Source organism: Pteropus medius, unplaced genomic scaffold, assembly GCF_902729225.1.
Source record: "Pteropus medius unplaced genomic scaffold, Ma_sr-lr_union100, whole genome shotgun sequence".
Lineage (NCBI taxonomy): Eukaryota > Metazoa > Chordata > Mammalia > Chiroptera > Pteropodidae > Pteropus > Pteropus medius.
In genome coordinates, this window is record NW_024344378.1 from 36,894,345 (window position 1) to 36,907,770 (window position 13,426).

General features: G+C 34.2%; 1 protein-coding gene across 22 annotated transcripts in view; it reads right to left on the reverse strand.

Moving 5' to 3' along the window:
- Nucleotides 1–13,426, reverse strand: part of ANK3 (ankyrin 3) — a 563,084-nt gene that overhangs the window by 139,065 nt on the left and 410,593 nt on the right. For all 22 annotated transcript variants that reach the window (XM_039871876.1, XM_039871871.1, XM_039871870.1 and 19 more), the window contains 2 exons: nt 4,558–4,656; nt 481–678 (listed from right to left, as the gene is read on the reverse strand). In XM_039871876.1, coding sequence (XP_039727810.1) covers nt 481–678; nt 4,558–4,656 — 297 coding nt within the window. The remainder of the gene's footprint in view (nt 1–480; nt 679–4,557; nt 4,657–13,426) is intronic.

Sequence of the window (13,426 nt, forward strand, 5' to 3'; positions counted from 1 at the left end):
ACATGAGATCAAAATTTTGATCTGTACCAGTAAGCAATATTTCATTAACTTACATGGTTAACAGAAAATTTTAGCTCACAAATTCCTAGACCTCTTATGTTTAAGTTTTTTGATCACTTTTGCCTCATGTTTTTAGATCTCAGAAAAAACTTAATTCACAAAATTGTAACTTTACCTACAGTAATATCAGATTGACCACTTCAGTCTTTTTATACTTGTATAGTCTTTGAGTTTCATTTATATAAGAGAATCACTATTGTAACTATGAAGAGGTTAATATTTTAACCCTATTAGCCTTGTTCATGTCAGAAATAGAAGGTTTTATAGATTTCCCAGAAGGATACTTGAAAAAGTAGGCGAAAAGTACACTTTTTTTTTGGATGTTCCATTTGTACCTCCTCAAAAGCAATCCCTTCACATACAGAGATGGTGTGTTGTCAGCAGGACAATGGAGGCTGGATTGTTGACAGAGCCACTCACCAGGGCTTTGGCATTGGGGTTGGCTTTCTTGTCCAAGAGAACCTTGGCGACTTTGTAATGGCCACAGTGGGCAGCCACATGTAGGGCAGTCAGGTAGTCATTGGTGACATCATCCACGGGCACGTTATGCTGGAGGAGAAGCTGGACACAGTTTAAGTGATCCCCTTGTGTGGCCATGTGCAATGGAGATAATCCATTCTAGAACATACGAGAAAATCAGAGTTTGTTGTTTTAGCTTTTAAACATAAATGTGCCAATCACAAAATATGAAACAAATGAAAACCTAGCTTTTCACATGGAAATACCTTCTATTTTTAAAAGGTTTTGACAACTGTTTTGAACTATAGCTACCTTAAAAATGAGTCTTCTTACTTCTTATATCAATCGAGAATAAATTTTCCAAGGTAATTTTCATTTTGATTTAACAATAGTGTGGATTGCACTAGGTGCATTATTTATTGCATTCCTAGTGAACTAGAATTCTTAATATTTAAGACTAAAAAGGATAAAACAAAAGCAGGGGCAGATTGATGTTCATCACTGGTTTTTATTTTGTCCTTACAAGTCACTAATACTTGACACTGAATTCTACACTGATTCAATTAATATAGAGGGTCTGATCAAAACAACATGTCATCTCGCATCAATAGAGTAGGAAGAAAAACTTTTCTCTTTTCTATCAATCTGGTGCCCCCAGGTGCCTATGATGAGGAAACACAAGGCATTGACCAAGGTATTAACTAATGTCTGCCTCAGTTATTTAAATCAACTGAATTCAAAGACACAGTTAATTATGTACAGTAGGAATGAGCCAAAATTCATTTGAAGACCTGCGAGAAGGCATGCATGAGGTCAAAGGTAAATAGAACCCTAGGTTATAGTGACAATTAGCATTCAGTACATGTTACCTACTGAGGACAAAAACAAGGTATTAAAATGTTGGCTTTTTCAACATGCATCCTTTAACTATGGAGGCAAAGTGGAAGAGCTAGGGAAATTCCTATAGAATCCAATTATCAAGAGAGGCTCTGTTAATTACTATAATATAATTTAACATATTTTTCGGGGGAAAAGTGACGGCGAATTCGGTTTCCAAAAAAAGTGGTCAGTGAACTTTGAAAATAATGATATACCAAATATGCACTGATGAACCGAGGATTTCTGAATCTTCTGGACCAAGTTATTTTCCCTAATTTACTTATGAATGACATAAACGGGAGTTCAAGATAAAAAAAAAATGCAAGCCTTCTTTTAGCCACTCTCATGGCTTCATTCACTGTCACGTAGTTCAACTATTTGTCTTCTTTGAAAGCAAGAGGTTCATGGGTTATAATTTCCCCATATTGGTCTTGTCAAATTCCATTAAAAAGCATAACAAGAATTTGAAAGGTAAAATCCACAAAGGAGTGTACATGTGTGTGCATGCATACTCACACACCCACATACACACATGGGAAAAGAAACAAAAACAGATGTGTGATGTCTGCAAATTTTGGAAATGAAAATAAGATTTAAGTGTGTTAACTCATTCAGCAGAAGAAAGAAGGCTAATATCTGTGTTTATGGAGAAGTATAATCAGTGTTATGCTGATAAATGTTTAACAGCAGCTCTTTGAAAAAGAAAAGTCCTGATATGTAGCATTTGCCAGTCTCCATGATGTAAAGTCCCTTACAATGACCAAATTCAAGCTATCAACATGATGTTACTAAATGTGGAATTGGGAAGAGATTTATACAATAGTCTCAATGATCTGGCTCCAGCATGCCACTGGGTATAATAAGGACAACTGATTTACCTTTCAAATACTCCAAAGGCGGGGGATATAGAAACACAGTACCTTGAAAGATAAGGATGAAACTTGGTGCTGAAAGCAGAATTGGTTTGCCTGTGTATGGAGCTGTCAAGTCCCCAGGCCCTTCCAACCCAGCAAAGCCAAGTGCCCGATTCTGCAAGCCAGATCTTGCAGGAAACCAGGAGTTTAGTTTCTTGAGAAAGTGAACCAGAGACATTCTGGATTCAGGATCCCAGGCAGAGCAGAGGGCAGTGGTGAGATTCTGGACTGAGAACAAATGCTCACAGAAAAAGGAAGGATGGCATAGGTGCTGTATGGTCTCTAGAGTTAGACTGCCTAAGTTCAAATCCTTGTTCTGCCACTAGCTGAGATACCTTGAGGAAGCAACTTTATTTTTTTGGGTCTCAGTTTTCTAATCTACAAAAAGGGTATAATGGCAAAATTAATATCTTATAGAGTTATTGTGAGGATTAAATAGGTTAATGTGTGTGTGTAACATGCACAGAACCTGGTATGCAGTAATCACTCTATAAGTATCAGTTGTTATTATGATTAAAATATGCATAGAGAACAGAGACACAGACAGCTCCTTTTCCTTAGTTTGAATATATTCACATAGGTGTACACTGCAAAAGGTTGGAGGATTCATCTCTTAAAAAAATGAACTCAGAGAAAAGGACAATGGACAACTAATCCTGACGTTATAGGACCCCTCTGACCTGACACACCACAGTGGAGACCTGCCTACATTTTCAAGGAGCTTTCAAATTGAAGTGCCTGACACAGTTGGGTATAGACATTTGTGGGAAACCAAAAGAAACAAAGAGAAAATAAGAAATCTGATGAATTAGGGATATATTAGAGGCAGAAAAAATTACGCTAAAATTATCCATGTTCTTAGAAAGATAATAGAAAATATTGTATCCATAAAGCAAGAACTGGATGCTTTAAGAAAAAGAGACTCTCAGAGAATAAAAAAATGTTCTAGAATATTAAAAGCATAGAAGAAAAAAATCAGAGGTTTCTCAGGAAAAAACCAAATAGATAATGAGATAAGCAATAGGAGAAAAAAAAGATGAGACAATGATTTGATTTTGCCTGTATTGCTTTGGTAAAATAAAAATTAATTTTAAAGAGACCAATGGGAGGCAGGTTGATGTGATTTGATTGATAGTTCATTTAGCCACTCTTGACTGCAAAATGAGAACTGGATTGTAAAAGAGCAAGGGGTAAAATGAGGGACCAGTAAAGAAGCTATCATAATGGTTAACTGAGAGGTGATAAGGATCAGGAGACAGCAGTGAGGTAGAAAGAAGGTAGATATGGACCATGTGAAAGGAGAAACGAATAGATGGTTTAGATGAGAAGCACTCAAAAGGCTAAGAAGTCATCGCATACAATGAAAAATTGTGACTATTTAATTCTGCTGGATAATACCTCCATCAGCTCACTAATCTAAACTTTGCATTTCAAATGACTGATAGAATTGTTCAGACCACTTTTGCCCTGTCTATCTTCACTAGAGTAGGAAACACTGATTAGCGTGCAAACAGGTGTAATATTTAATTTTGTTTTGAAAATATTTAGAGATTAATGCTCTTTATATAAAACTTAATAGAGCTTCCAAAAATCATTGGTTAATAAAAATAGTAGTTACTATGAGGATAGTAGTGACTATGAGGTAATTTCTATGTCCCAAAATTTATTTAAAAATAGTGTTAAATAATTTTACCATTAAAAAAATCCAGAAGACACTTAATAAAATGATTTTTTTCAGGTAACCATCCTGTGTTCCTTTTAGATGTCGACTTTCTCTATAGCTCAATCAAGATGCAATCTTTCTAGTTTCCATTCTTTATCAGTTAAGTGACATCCTTGGCTTCTAACTAGTTGGTGACCTCCTAAGAAGTAAACCAAGAGGCTGAAGAATGAGAGCCAGCGCTCAGACTTTAGAGGGTATGTAGATCGTATAGTCTTTCCTTCCCCAACAAGTAATCATTTCTGAGCTTTGAAAATTTCATAAAGTAAAATCGAGTACTAAGTACTCCTGAAACAAAACATATGCACACACAGATGGCTTTGTGGTAGAATGCATTCCAACTAAATGCTTGCTAAGCCCAAACTTATTCTGAGGTTCTCCAAAAACTTGGTGAACAAAGCCACTGCAATCACTAAATTAAAACTATGGCATTTTCTACATGATTCAAAAGGCTGGGTTAAATAACCAGTAAAGGAATTCAAAGGTAAATACAGTTTAATATCCCAAAATCTGAAAGGAAATTACCTTGGTTTTTGAAAGAATAGGTGCAGCCCGATCGAGCAGCATTTCAACCACCTGCTCATGGCCACTCCTTGCTCCACAGTGCAGTGGTGTCAGACCGTCCTATTGAACAAAGGGCAACACCTTCAGTTAGATTTGATGGGCATTTCTACACACGCAGAGTATTTCTTCAAAATTCAGTGCAGCATCCAACATGCTGCGGGCCCGTGAGCTTCAAACATCTACTTGCAACTGATGCAGTGATTTCAAATTTTAACTAGAGAACTAAATTTTTCATAGGTTTAAGTAGTTGTAAATTGTTTAGTTTCCCACATATTAGAATATAAACATTTAAAAACATAAATGTTCCACTACTGTTAAATATCCAATGGAATCTAAATACTATAAAAGTAAATTAATGTCCACCATTTAAAAAATACACAAAGTTTGAAAATAGGAATTTTACTTTGGTCATTTCTCCTCTTGCATTTCTATTTCTATTCCACTTCCCCACATAATTTTATCTTAATGTAATATAATTTTATACTTGAGTATTTTTTATTGATTACCATATTTCTCTGCCACAAAATATATAAATTTAAATTTAAAAAGATTTATAGATTTCCTAAGAATTTTTAAGTATCAAAAATTAATCTCCTGATTGAAATTATCATTATAATTATTTAAACACAATTGATCAAAACATCAAAAATATATTACAAATTTTGATTAAATGAGAGTAAATTTATTAAAAATTCCTCTCTTGATGAGATGTATTTTTTCACAACTAGTTCACATATCTGCTGAATATTACTTATTGCTAATATGGTTTAGCATCAATACTATCCCCAATTTTTGTTTTTATAAATGTTAGTGCTGAGAAATCTCATCTGCATAAATAAGTAGATGGACTTTTGTTATAGCATTGTGACTAATTCTCTGAATTCCTTCTGAATTATATGCCAAAGTCGCTTAATAATCTTCCACCAAAGATTTTTTAAAATGATTCCTCATAAGACAATTCCATTAAGTTGTTTCATTTTTGCTGGTAGTTATAGGATTAATAACCATCTAATATGCTGAAGAATACGTTATCCAATCATCATAGCCGCACAGTTCCTTCACAGGGCTTCCCTTTGCCCCCTCACATTTCTCTCTTTACTCTCAAAGGTTTTCGCACTCTGGGCCATGTGGATTAGAATTACAGTTAGGCCTTTCTATTATACAAGGGAAGAAGGACTACTGAAGCAAATGCTAGGTGGGAAAGAAGAATTAGCAGGGAATTAATGAAGTAGAAAGTTATTCACTTAAAATCATTTAAGTGGCCCTAAACCCTGGGGAGTTTTCACATACCCCAGCTTATGTATTCCCTAACTTGAAGATTCTGTGGTTGATAACTACCTCAAAGAAAGTCACATTTTAAAATACATCAAAATGTGATTTATTGTATTCAAATCACTTTCTAGATCGTGTGAGATCTTAAAAGTAAGCCTAATTATCCTAATGTATAATCAATAAAGTACTATCCTATTTTTAAACTACTAGCTAAATCTCAGAATTAAAATTTCTTAAAAACTGAAATGTGAATCACAAACATTACAGGACCTGATTTGAACATTCTTTAAGTGTGTTTAAATACTCTGCCATTTATGCTGATTGAAAACATTTGTTCTGATAAAACCAAAATAACACAATATAACAATCTTTCAAGTTGGAAATAGCATTTTGCTAATAAGATAAAATAAAATCTGAGAACAAATAAACACCATGATGTCTTAATGTCTTCCCAATAAGGTAAAATCTGAAAATACCTGAAGGAGAAATCATACGATAATCACATCTACTTCCAACACAAGGAAACATTTCACATTCTCTGAATGTGATTACCTTTTATGAACTTAAAGGTCAAATTCAATTCTTTCATTTTCTCATAAGTTGTTTCTAAGACATAAGAGGTGACAGAATATACGTAGACATTTTCAAACTATGGTCATACAGAAAAATAATTATTTTAACCCAACTCATTTATCCTTGAAAACAATCTTCCCCAAAGCAAAACGCTACATTTGGAATGCAAAGTGTTTGGCTAACAGCAAAATCTATCTCAACACCTTTATCCTTTGAAATATACTGTTCCTTACAGCCATACATTTTTGCTGATTTTATCTTTAAAAAAATTAGAATTATGGAAAATTTCAAACACATTTGTAGGCCGAACTAAAGTAGTAAAGTAGGCCAAATAGTGTAATGTCTTTAGGTATCTGGAGCTTAGCGTCAACAATTGTTGCCTCATGATCAATCCTGATTTATTAATATCTTGACCTTTATTTTTACCTTGTATTATTCTGAAGCAAATCCAAGACATGATAACTTTTAGCCTCACAATTACCCCTGTACAGAAGGTATCTTCATTTTATAAACGATACCTCTAAGATTCAAAGAAGTTAAATTAGTCAGGCTGAATTCAGAACTAGGCCAGTGCCGACTGTGCAAGACAATCAAGGGATGCCTTGGGAGGAGTTACTGAGACAAAGACCCTCTGCTCAAACTTTCAGCCACACTTAGCCTTCCTTTATCTACATTTTGAAGCTGCTACCTCTGATCTTTTGTGTTTGTTTATTAAAAACTTAACAGGATCTAGAGATTCAGTTAGGAAAGGTGACTTTTTTTCATCAGTGAAGGAACTGTGAAGTGCTATTGTTTTAACCCTTATTCCTTTTATCACTTTCAATGATGAAGTCGGCTAGCTCCTCAAGGTGACACATCAGTTCCTGCAAAGAACTACCAACAGCTCTTTCAACTGTAGTTTTACTTGCAGTATTTTTAACATTGATTACAAGTGGCTGATGCCTTTGGATCTTCTGCAAATGTGCTCTGGCACTTTTCAAAGGTGTATGGTTCTTCAAATAGCCAGAATCCCGGCGGGAGAGATGCCTCATCAGGAAGCTGTACAAGATGTCATGACTGCCTGGCTGCACAGTAAGTGCCAGCCTGGCCGTTGGGACATTCACAGGTCAGTGGAAAACTAATACCTAGCTTTAACGTAAGATCTTTAATTAGCATCACCGTTTTTATAGTCACGAAGACAGGGACAAGACCAGCTGATCCACAGTGAGACTGAAGAGTACCTGACATTTAGTGATTCACACTTGATTTGGTTTAAAAAAAAAAAGAAAAAGAAAAATTAGCAGGCATTGACTTAATACCGATTTTTTGGGCAAAAAAATTTAAATTTTATCTAATTTCTTTCGCTTTGAAATAGGTGTGGCTTAGCATCACTGTTCTGATTATGATACTGTATGTTCAAAAGATCTTTGATAACTGTCACTCATTCCTCGGCTAAGTCTAAATTCCTCAGGTTAGAATTTAAAGTCTTCTAACAACAGTCATGGCTATACTTGGCCTTCCTCTATTCCTTTCACTTCTACTTCAATTAACAAACTCTTTGTAGCACCTGGCAAAAGACTCTCATTTTTCTCGTTCCTCTGCTTTGCCCATACTTCATTTACCTGGAAGTTCCCTTCCCACTTTCTCCAAGATCCAAATCATTACTATTTTAAAGAACAGTGTTTCTCTGAATCCTGATCCAAAATTGGATGTGACCATTCTATATTTAGGACCCCTGTCTTATTTTATTGGTACTTCTTCTGGGGAACCTATAGCTTTTTACCTGGTATTTGAGGGGCATGCATTATCATTTCACCCAGTCTGCTTCTGAAGTAATTCAGTACCATGTCCATGAAAGCTGCTTCATAAAAATGACTGAGTGAATGAATAAATGGACTGAGTGAATAAATAAATTTTTGGTCTAGTCTTTTAAAAGTGTTGTATAGTTAGTTGGTTAAAAATTCCTTTCCTTGTTATCCTTTTTGTTAAAGATTAGACACGTTTTATACTTCAGAAGTACTATAAAAATAACTTGTCTTTCCTTCCAGAAAAATAAAATTCTCAATAGATAAGTGATTTGTAAATTAGGATTAGACCAAAGAATGTGACTCAGTCTTTTTAGTTCTCAGAATGAGAATAAGAAAAATATCAGAATATTTATTCTAAATAAGGTTTTTTGCTTTTTAAAATTCAGAATACTATAAGCTTAAAAAAATTGCAACTGTGAATATTGTGCTTTACAACATAGCAGTGAACTATGTAAGCTTTTTAATTCCTTGAAATTAGAGCAATCATTTTCCAATACAAAATAAGAATTCTGACCTGCTTCTAACCCCTAGAAATTTACAATTAGTATACAGTGTCACTTAGAATGGGTCCTGGGCCAAAAAGCAGTTCACCTGCATACAACAGCATCAACCTCCAGCTGAAAAATGCTTGACAAAGGCAATTATTGGGGCTCAAGGGAGGCTGCCTCAAGAAAGGCAGCATATGCAATTGGACAGGAGAGAATGAGAGAGGCATGCTGAGTTGCCATAGTAACATTATGAGAGGGAAATGAAATTGCATGGGGTAATTTTTTCCCCAATTCCCCTGATTTTTTAAAGCACTAATATAATGGACAAGTATTCCCTTGGGCAGAATTCTGAAGCGATGCAAACTGGCTAGGCCAGATCTCATATTTCATTTCAGTGACGGCAATCTTATTAGCGAGGTGGGGAGCTGCACTGTACTGGCTGGACAAAATGCTTGACAAAATGCTCTCTTGTGTTTGCTAACAGCAAAACATTGCACACTTGAAGGTCAAAAAGACTTTTTGTCAGGTCTGTTCTTTTCTGAAAAGCATGGACCAAAGCATTAAGGCATCATATCTAAGAATACCGAATATGTCCTCAACAGGTTGAATTAGCTCAAAGCCCATACTGAAATGACACGAGTTCATGACTTGAGAAATACTTTCAAAAAGAGAAATTTATTTGGATGTGTATCCTCTAGGTTCCTTTCATTTCTTTCTCCTAAGCAAAAAGCTCACTGTAGAAAAGAAAAAGGAAATCCAGCAGAGAGAACTCACTAGAAAAAAAGTGGATAAACACTTTTTCTATAGCATGGACATGAAACAGGATGTGACATTTAATTAAAAACTGAGGAGAGTTATGATGACAGTCAAGGATAAAGGGGATCAATTACAGTCCAATAACTATTCTCATATCTGTGTTTTTCACTAAAAATCCTGACTGCATCGTCATTTTGTGAATGTTATGCAGTTATAAATTTGGCCTAAGTGGAAGTGAAATAAAAAATTTTGAAACCCCTCTATTGTCACAGGTGCTTTACATTCGTGATCTTATTGAATCTCTACGAAAATTCATGAGAATGGCCTCAGAAGTTCCACTTACAGTTTAGAAAGCTGCTCCAGAGGATTAATGTGCCAACCCGAGGTTACATGCAAGTAAATGCTTGGAATTAAGAATTTAACCTCAGGCTTACCTCGGTCAGAGAGATCGGATTCCTTCTACTATACCAAGCCTTTTCCTTTTAAGATCAAGAATTCATTCCTGCCATTTATATATAAAAGAGGGAAATACCTCTTGTCATTTTCTTCCGTGTTATCCTGCCATACACGCTATATGTTTAATATTAAGCTAAGTTAAAATCCTGTTGTTCTTTCTGCTTAGAAAACTACAGCTTTCTCTCTGATCCTGAAAATAAACACTTAAACTATTGGTTGTGTCTTTTTCTACTCTGTTCTTTGTTTTTTGTGTTTTTTTTTTGTCCCTACTTTCTTGTTTTCTTTTGGGTTGAGTATTATTTAGTATTCTAATCATTGAATGATCATATATAACATTGGCTATCTCCTACTCTGGCTTGTAAACTAAATCTCTTTTTAGTAGTTGCCCTAGGGATTACAGTATGTACCCTTAAGTTATCACAGTCTAAACAATATTACATTATTCATTATATTATATTCTTAGTTATATTATATTATTGATAAATTGATTACGTTATATCATTATATATTAAAATATTATACCACTTCATGTATTATATGAGAATTCTGGAATATTATAATTCAATTTACACTATCAGTTTAATCCTTTGTGTTATAAATATATTTTATTTCCACGTGTATTATCAACCTCATAATAGATTGATAGTTTTATTTAAACAATCGACTGAAAGAATTTAATAAAAATAGTACTTTATTTGCTTATTATTTCTAGCTCTTTTCTCACTTTATTTAGATTCAAATTTCCATCTGCTATCATTTATTTTCCTCCAGACTGAAGAACTTTCTTTAGTATTTATTTTAGTGTGTGTCTGGTGGTAACAAGTTCTCTCAAATTTTGCTTATCTGAAATTGTCTTTATTTTGAATTTATTATGGAAATATATTTTTACTGGATATAAATTCTAAATTGACAGGTATTTTTCATTCAGTACTTTAAAGATGTTCCATTGTCTTCTGGCCTTCAGTGTTTCTGATGAGAAGTCAGATTATATTCTCATCATCGGTTTACATTAACAATATAACTTTTTCTCTGGCTGCTTAAAATTTTTTTCTCTATCTGATTTTCAGAAGTTCTTTTAAATTACATAGTAAATATTGTGAGCAATACATTAGAAAAACTCTGGGACTTGTAGGGGCTTAGTTTTAGGCTTTTAATGGTAGATCTATTTCAGTTTGTTCTTATTCTTAGAGTGATTCTTTTAGTCTTGGGGCATACACATAACTCCTCAGATGCAGTCCTTCCAGAGGTTCAATAAAAAGTCAACGATATTTACCAAGCCTCTCTGACATGGCAATTCTCTCTCTTACAGCAGGTAGCTGCTGAACTTTCTTCTATGTGTTTAATCTTTTAGCTGTTATTTTCCACTGGCCTCCCTGAAGTTTTGCCCTGCATATACGTAGTTCAGGAGTCAGTCAAGAATCGTGAGGTGTTTACATATTAATTTTAGCACTACCCTTTGTGGTTTCCACTTTTCAGTGATTTTCCCACTATATATCCAGCCACTCTTATAGCTCCAAACTTGATTCTCTCTCCTCAAGCCAATAAAACTGAGTTTCTGCATGAGTTATATAACAGTATGCTATGCTGACTGTGGAGTGTCTGCCATATAACAATCGATCTTGTCCTATGTTATTTAGTTCTTTCAAAAGTTGACTTCTCTTCATTTTATGCTTGCTTTTGATTGCTTTTTAGTGACTCCAAACAAGCTTCTAAAAAATATTTTCCCAGAATTTATAATTTTATCAGCAGGAGGCTTAGTTCAATAATAGCTGCTTCATCCTTACTTGAAGCCAGAACTCTCATATATTTAAGTAAAAACATGAATATGTAGCCTCTACACACCATACCATCATAGGTTGTGTTTGTTTCTACTTTGCGAATATTCCTTCAACAAAAAAGATAAGAGAATTCTTGAATTTTGAGTAGGTAGAAACTGAATAATCTATTATAAAATAAATTTTAAATATATAAAGGTGCTTTTTATATAGTTCTTATAAGATGTTACATGGAAAAAAGTCAAATGAGGTTTCACAATTAAAAAAACCATTAATGACTTCTTTAATTATTATATCTTTCCTTTGGGGAAAGAGGATAATCAAGCTGTTTATGGTTGATAACTCTAGAGTACTTGTGTGCTTACTGGATGTAGAGTTATTTAAAAGAAATAGGATGTGAGTGTTACCAACCAATACCAAAGGGAAATAGGAAAAAAAGTAGATTACTTTCTGAACACCAGGACTTGGATCCACGTAGCACTTAACTAAAACAACAACTGTCCTGAGGCTCTTTTGTAGATTCTTCAAGAGAACAATGTCTAAGTGGCATACAAAATTTACCTAAAATTTAGATCTTCAATTTGGTCAGGGAAATGAAGTTTTCTATATGATGTAAAGTCACTGGAGTAGGATAAAGGAGAGGAGGAGGAAAAAAAGGGAGGGAGAAAGAAAAAAATGCTTCTGTCATGGTTTTAGAACTCTGCATCTCTCAAAAACATTCTTTCCTTCAAAAAGATTTTCATGTTTAGAATTCTAAAGGCATTTTATGATTATCTGTACATTTCAAAATAATTAAGACAATTTTTTTGGAGCAGGTTAAGGTTCATAGCAAAAATGAGTTGTAGGTACCCTTGACCTTCTTTGAATCCGAACAAGTACTTTTGGTTAATTTTTAATATATGTGATACAAAAATTAAAAGTGGATATATTTTTAAATGACATAAAAATTTTTCAAATTAGTCTTCTACGCTATTTCAAATGTTCTTGTCAACATGTCTATGTTAGAACTCTAAGGAGGACTGTTGTATTAGAACTTTCTATTTGATAGAGACTATTTTATGACTATGAAATATTTAAAATATTCTTCAAGGACTTATTTTTAACCAAGGCAATCACACTTCTAGAAATGTAACAGAAAGCAACAGTCAATGCCAATATTTCCTTTTCCTTCATATTTAACTTGCTGCACTTCTGGGAAAGGATAACCCAATATTAAAGGACATCCAAGTGTCCCCAGAAACCTTTCTAGAATAGTAAGAATTTAACAATTGACAGATTTAAGGTCCTCTGAAAACCCTTTATCTACTTGTGCACAAATATCTCTTCATTTTTATAAATCCATTGGATGCCATTAACTTTAGGGAGAAAAGACACCACAGATCTAGTATAAAGTCAAGTAATTTAATTAACTAATATTAAATTAAGGCCTTCTCAAAAAACCTTAATGTAATATTGAGGAGTGCATCTTATTTCTATATATTCAGCAAACACTTATTAAATATCCAGTATGTGCCACAAAGTGTGCTAAGTGCTACAAACACTAAGGTGAATCTGTGCATTTCAGTGTCAAGGTGTAGCTTTGACTATAATGTACTGATGGGAACATATGAGGTGTGGGCAGTGGCACCTTGCTAGGAAAGCTGGAAGTTGAGAGAGGCAAGGTTAGAGCAGCATTCTAGGAATTAGAGAATTGTTATTACTCACTCTACCTGGAACTCCTACA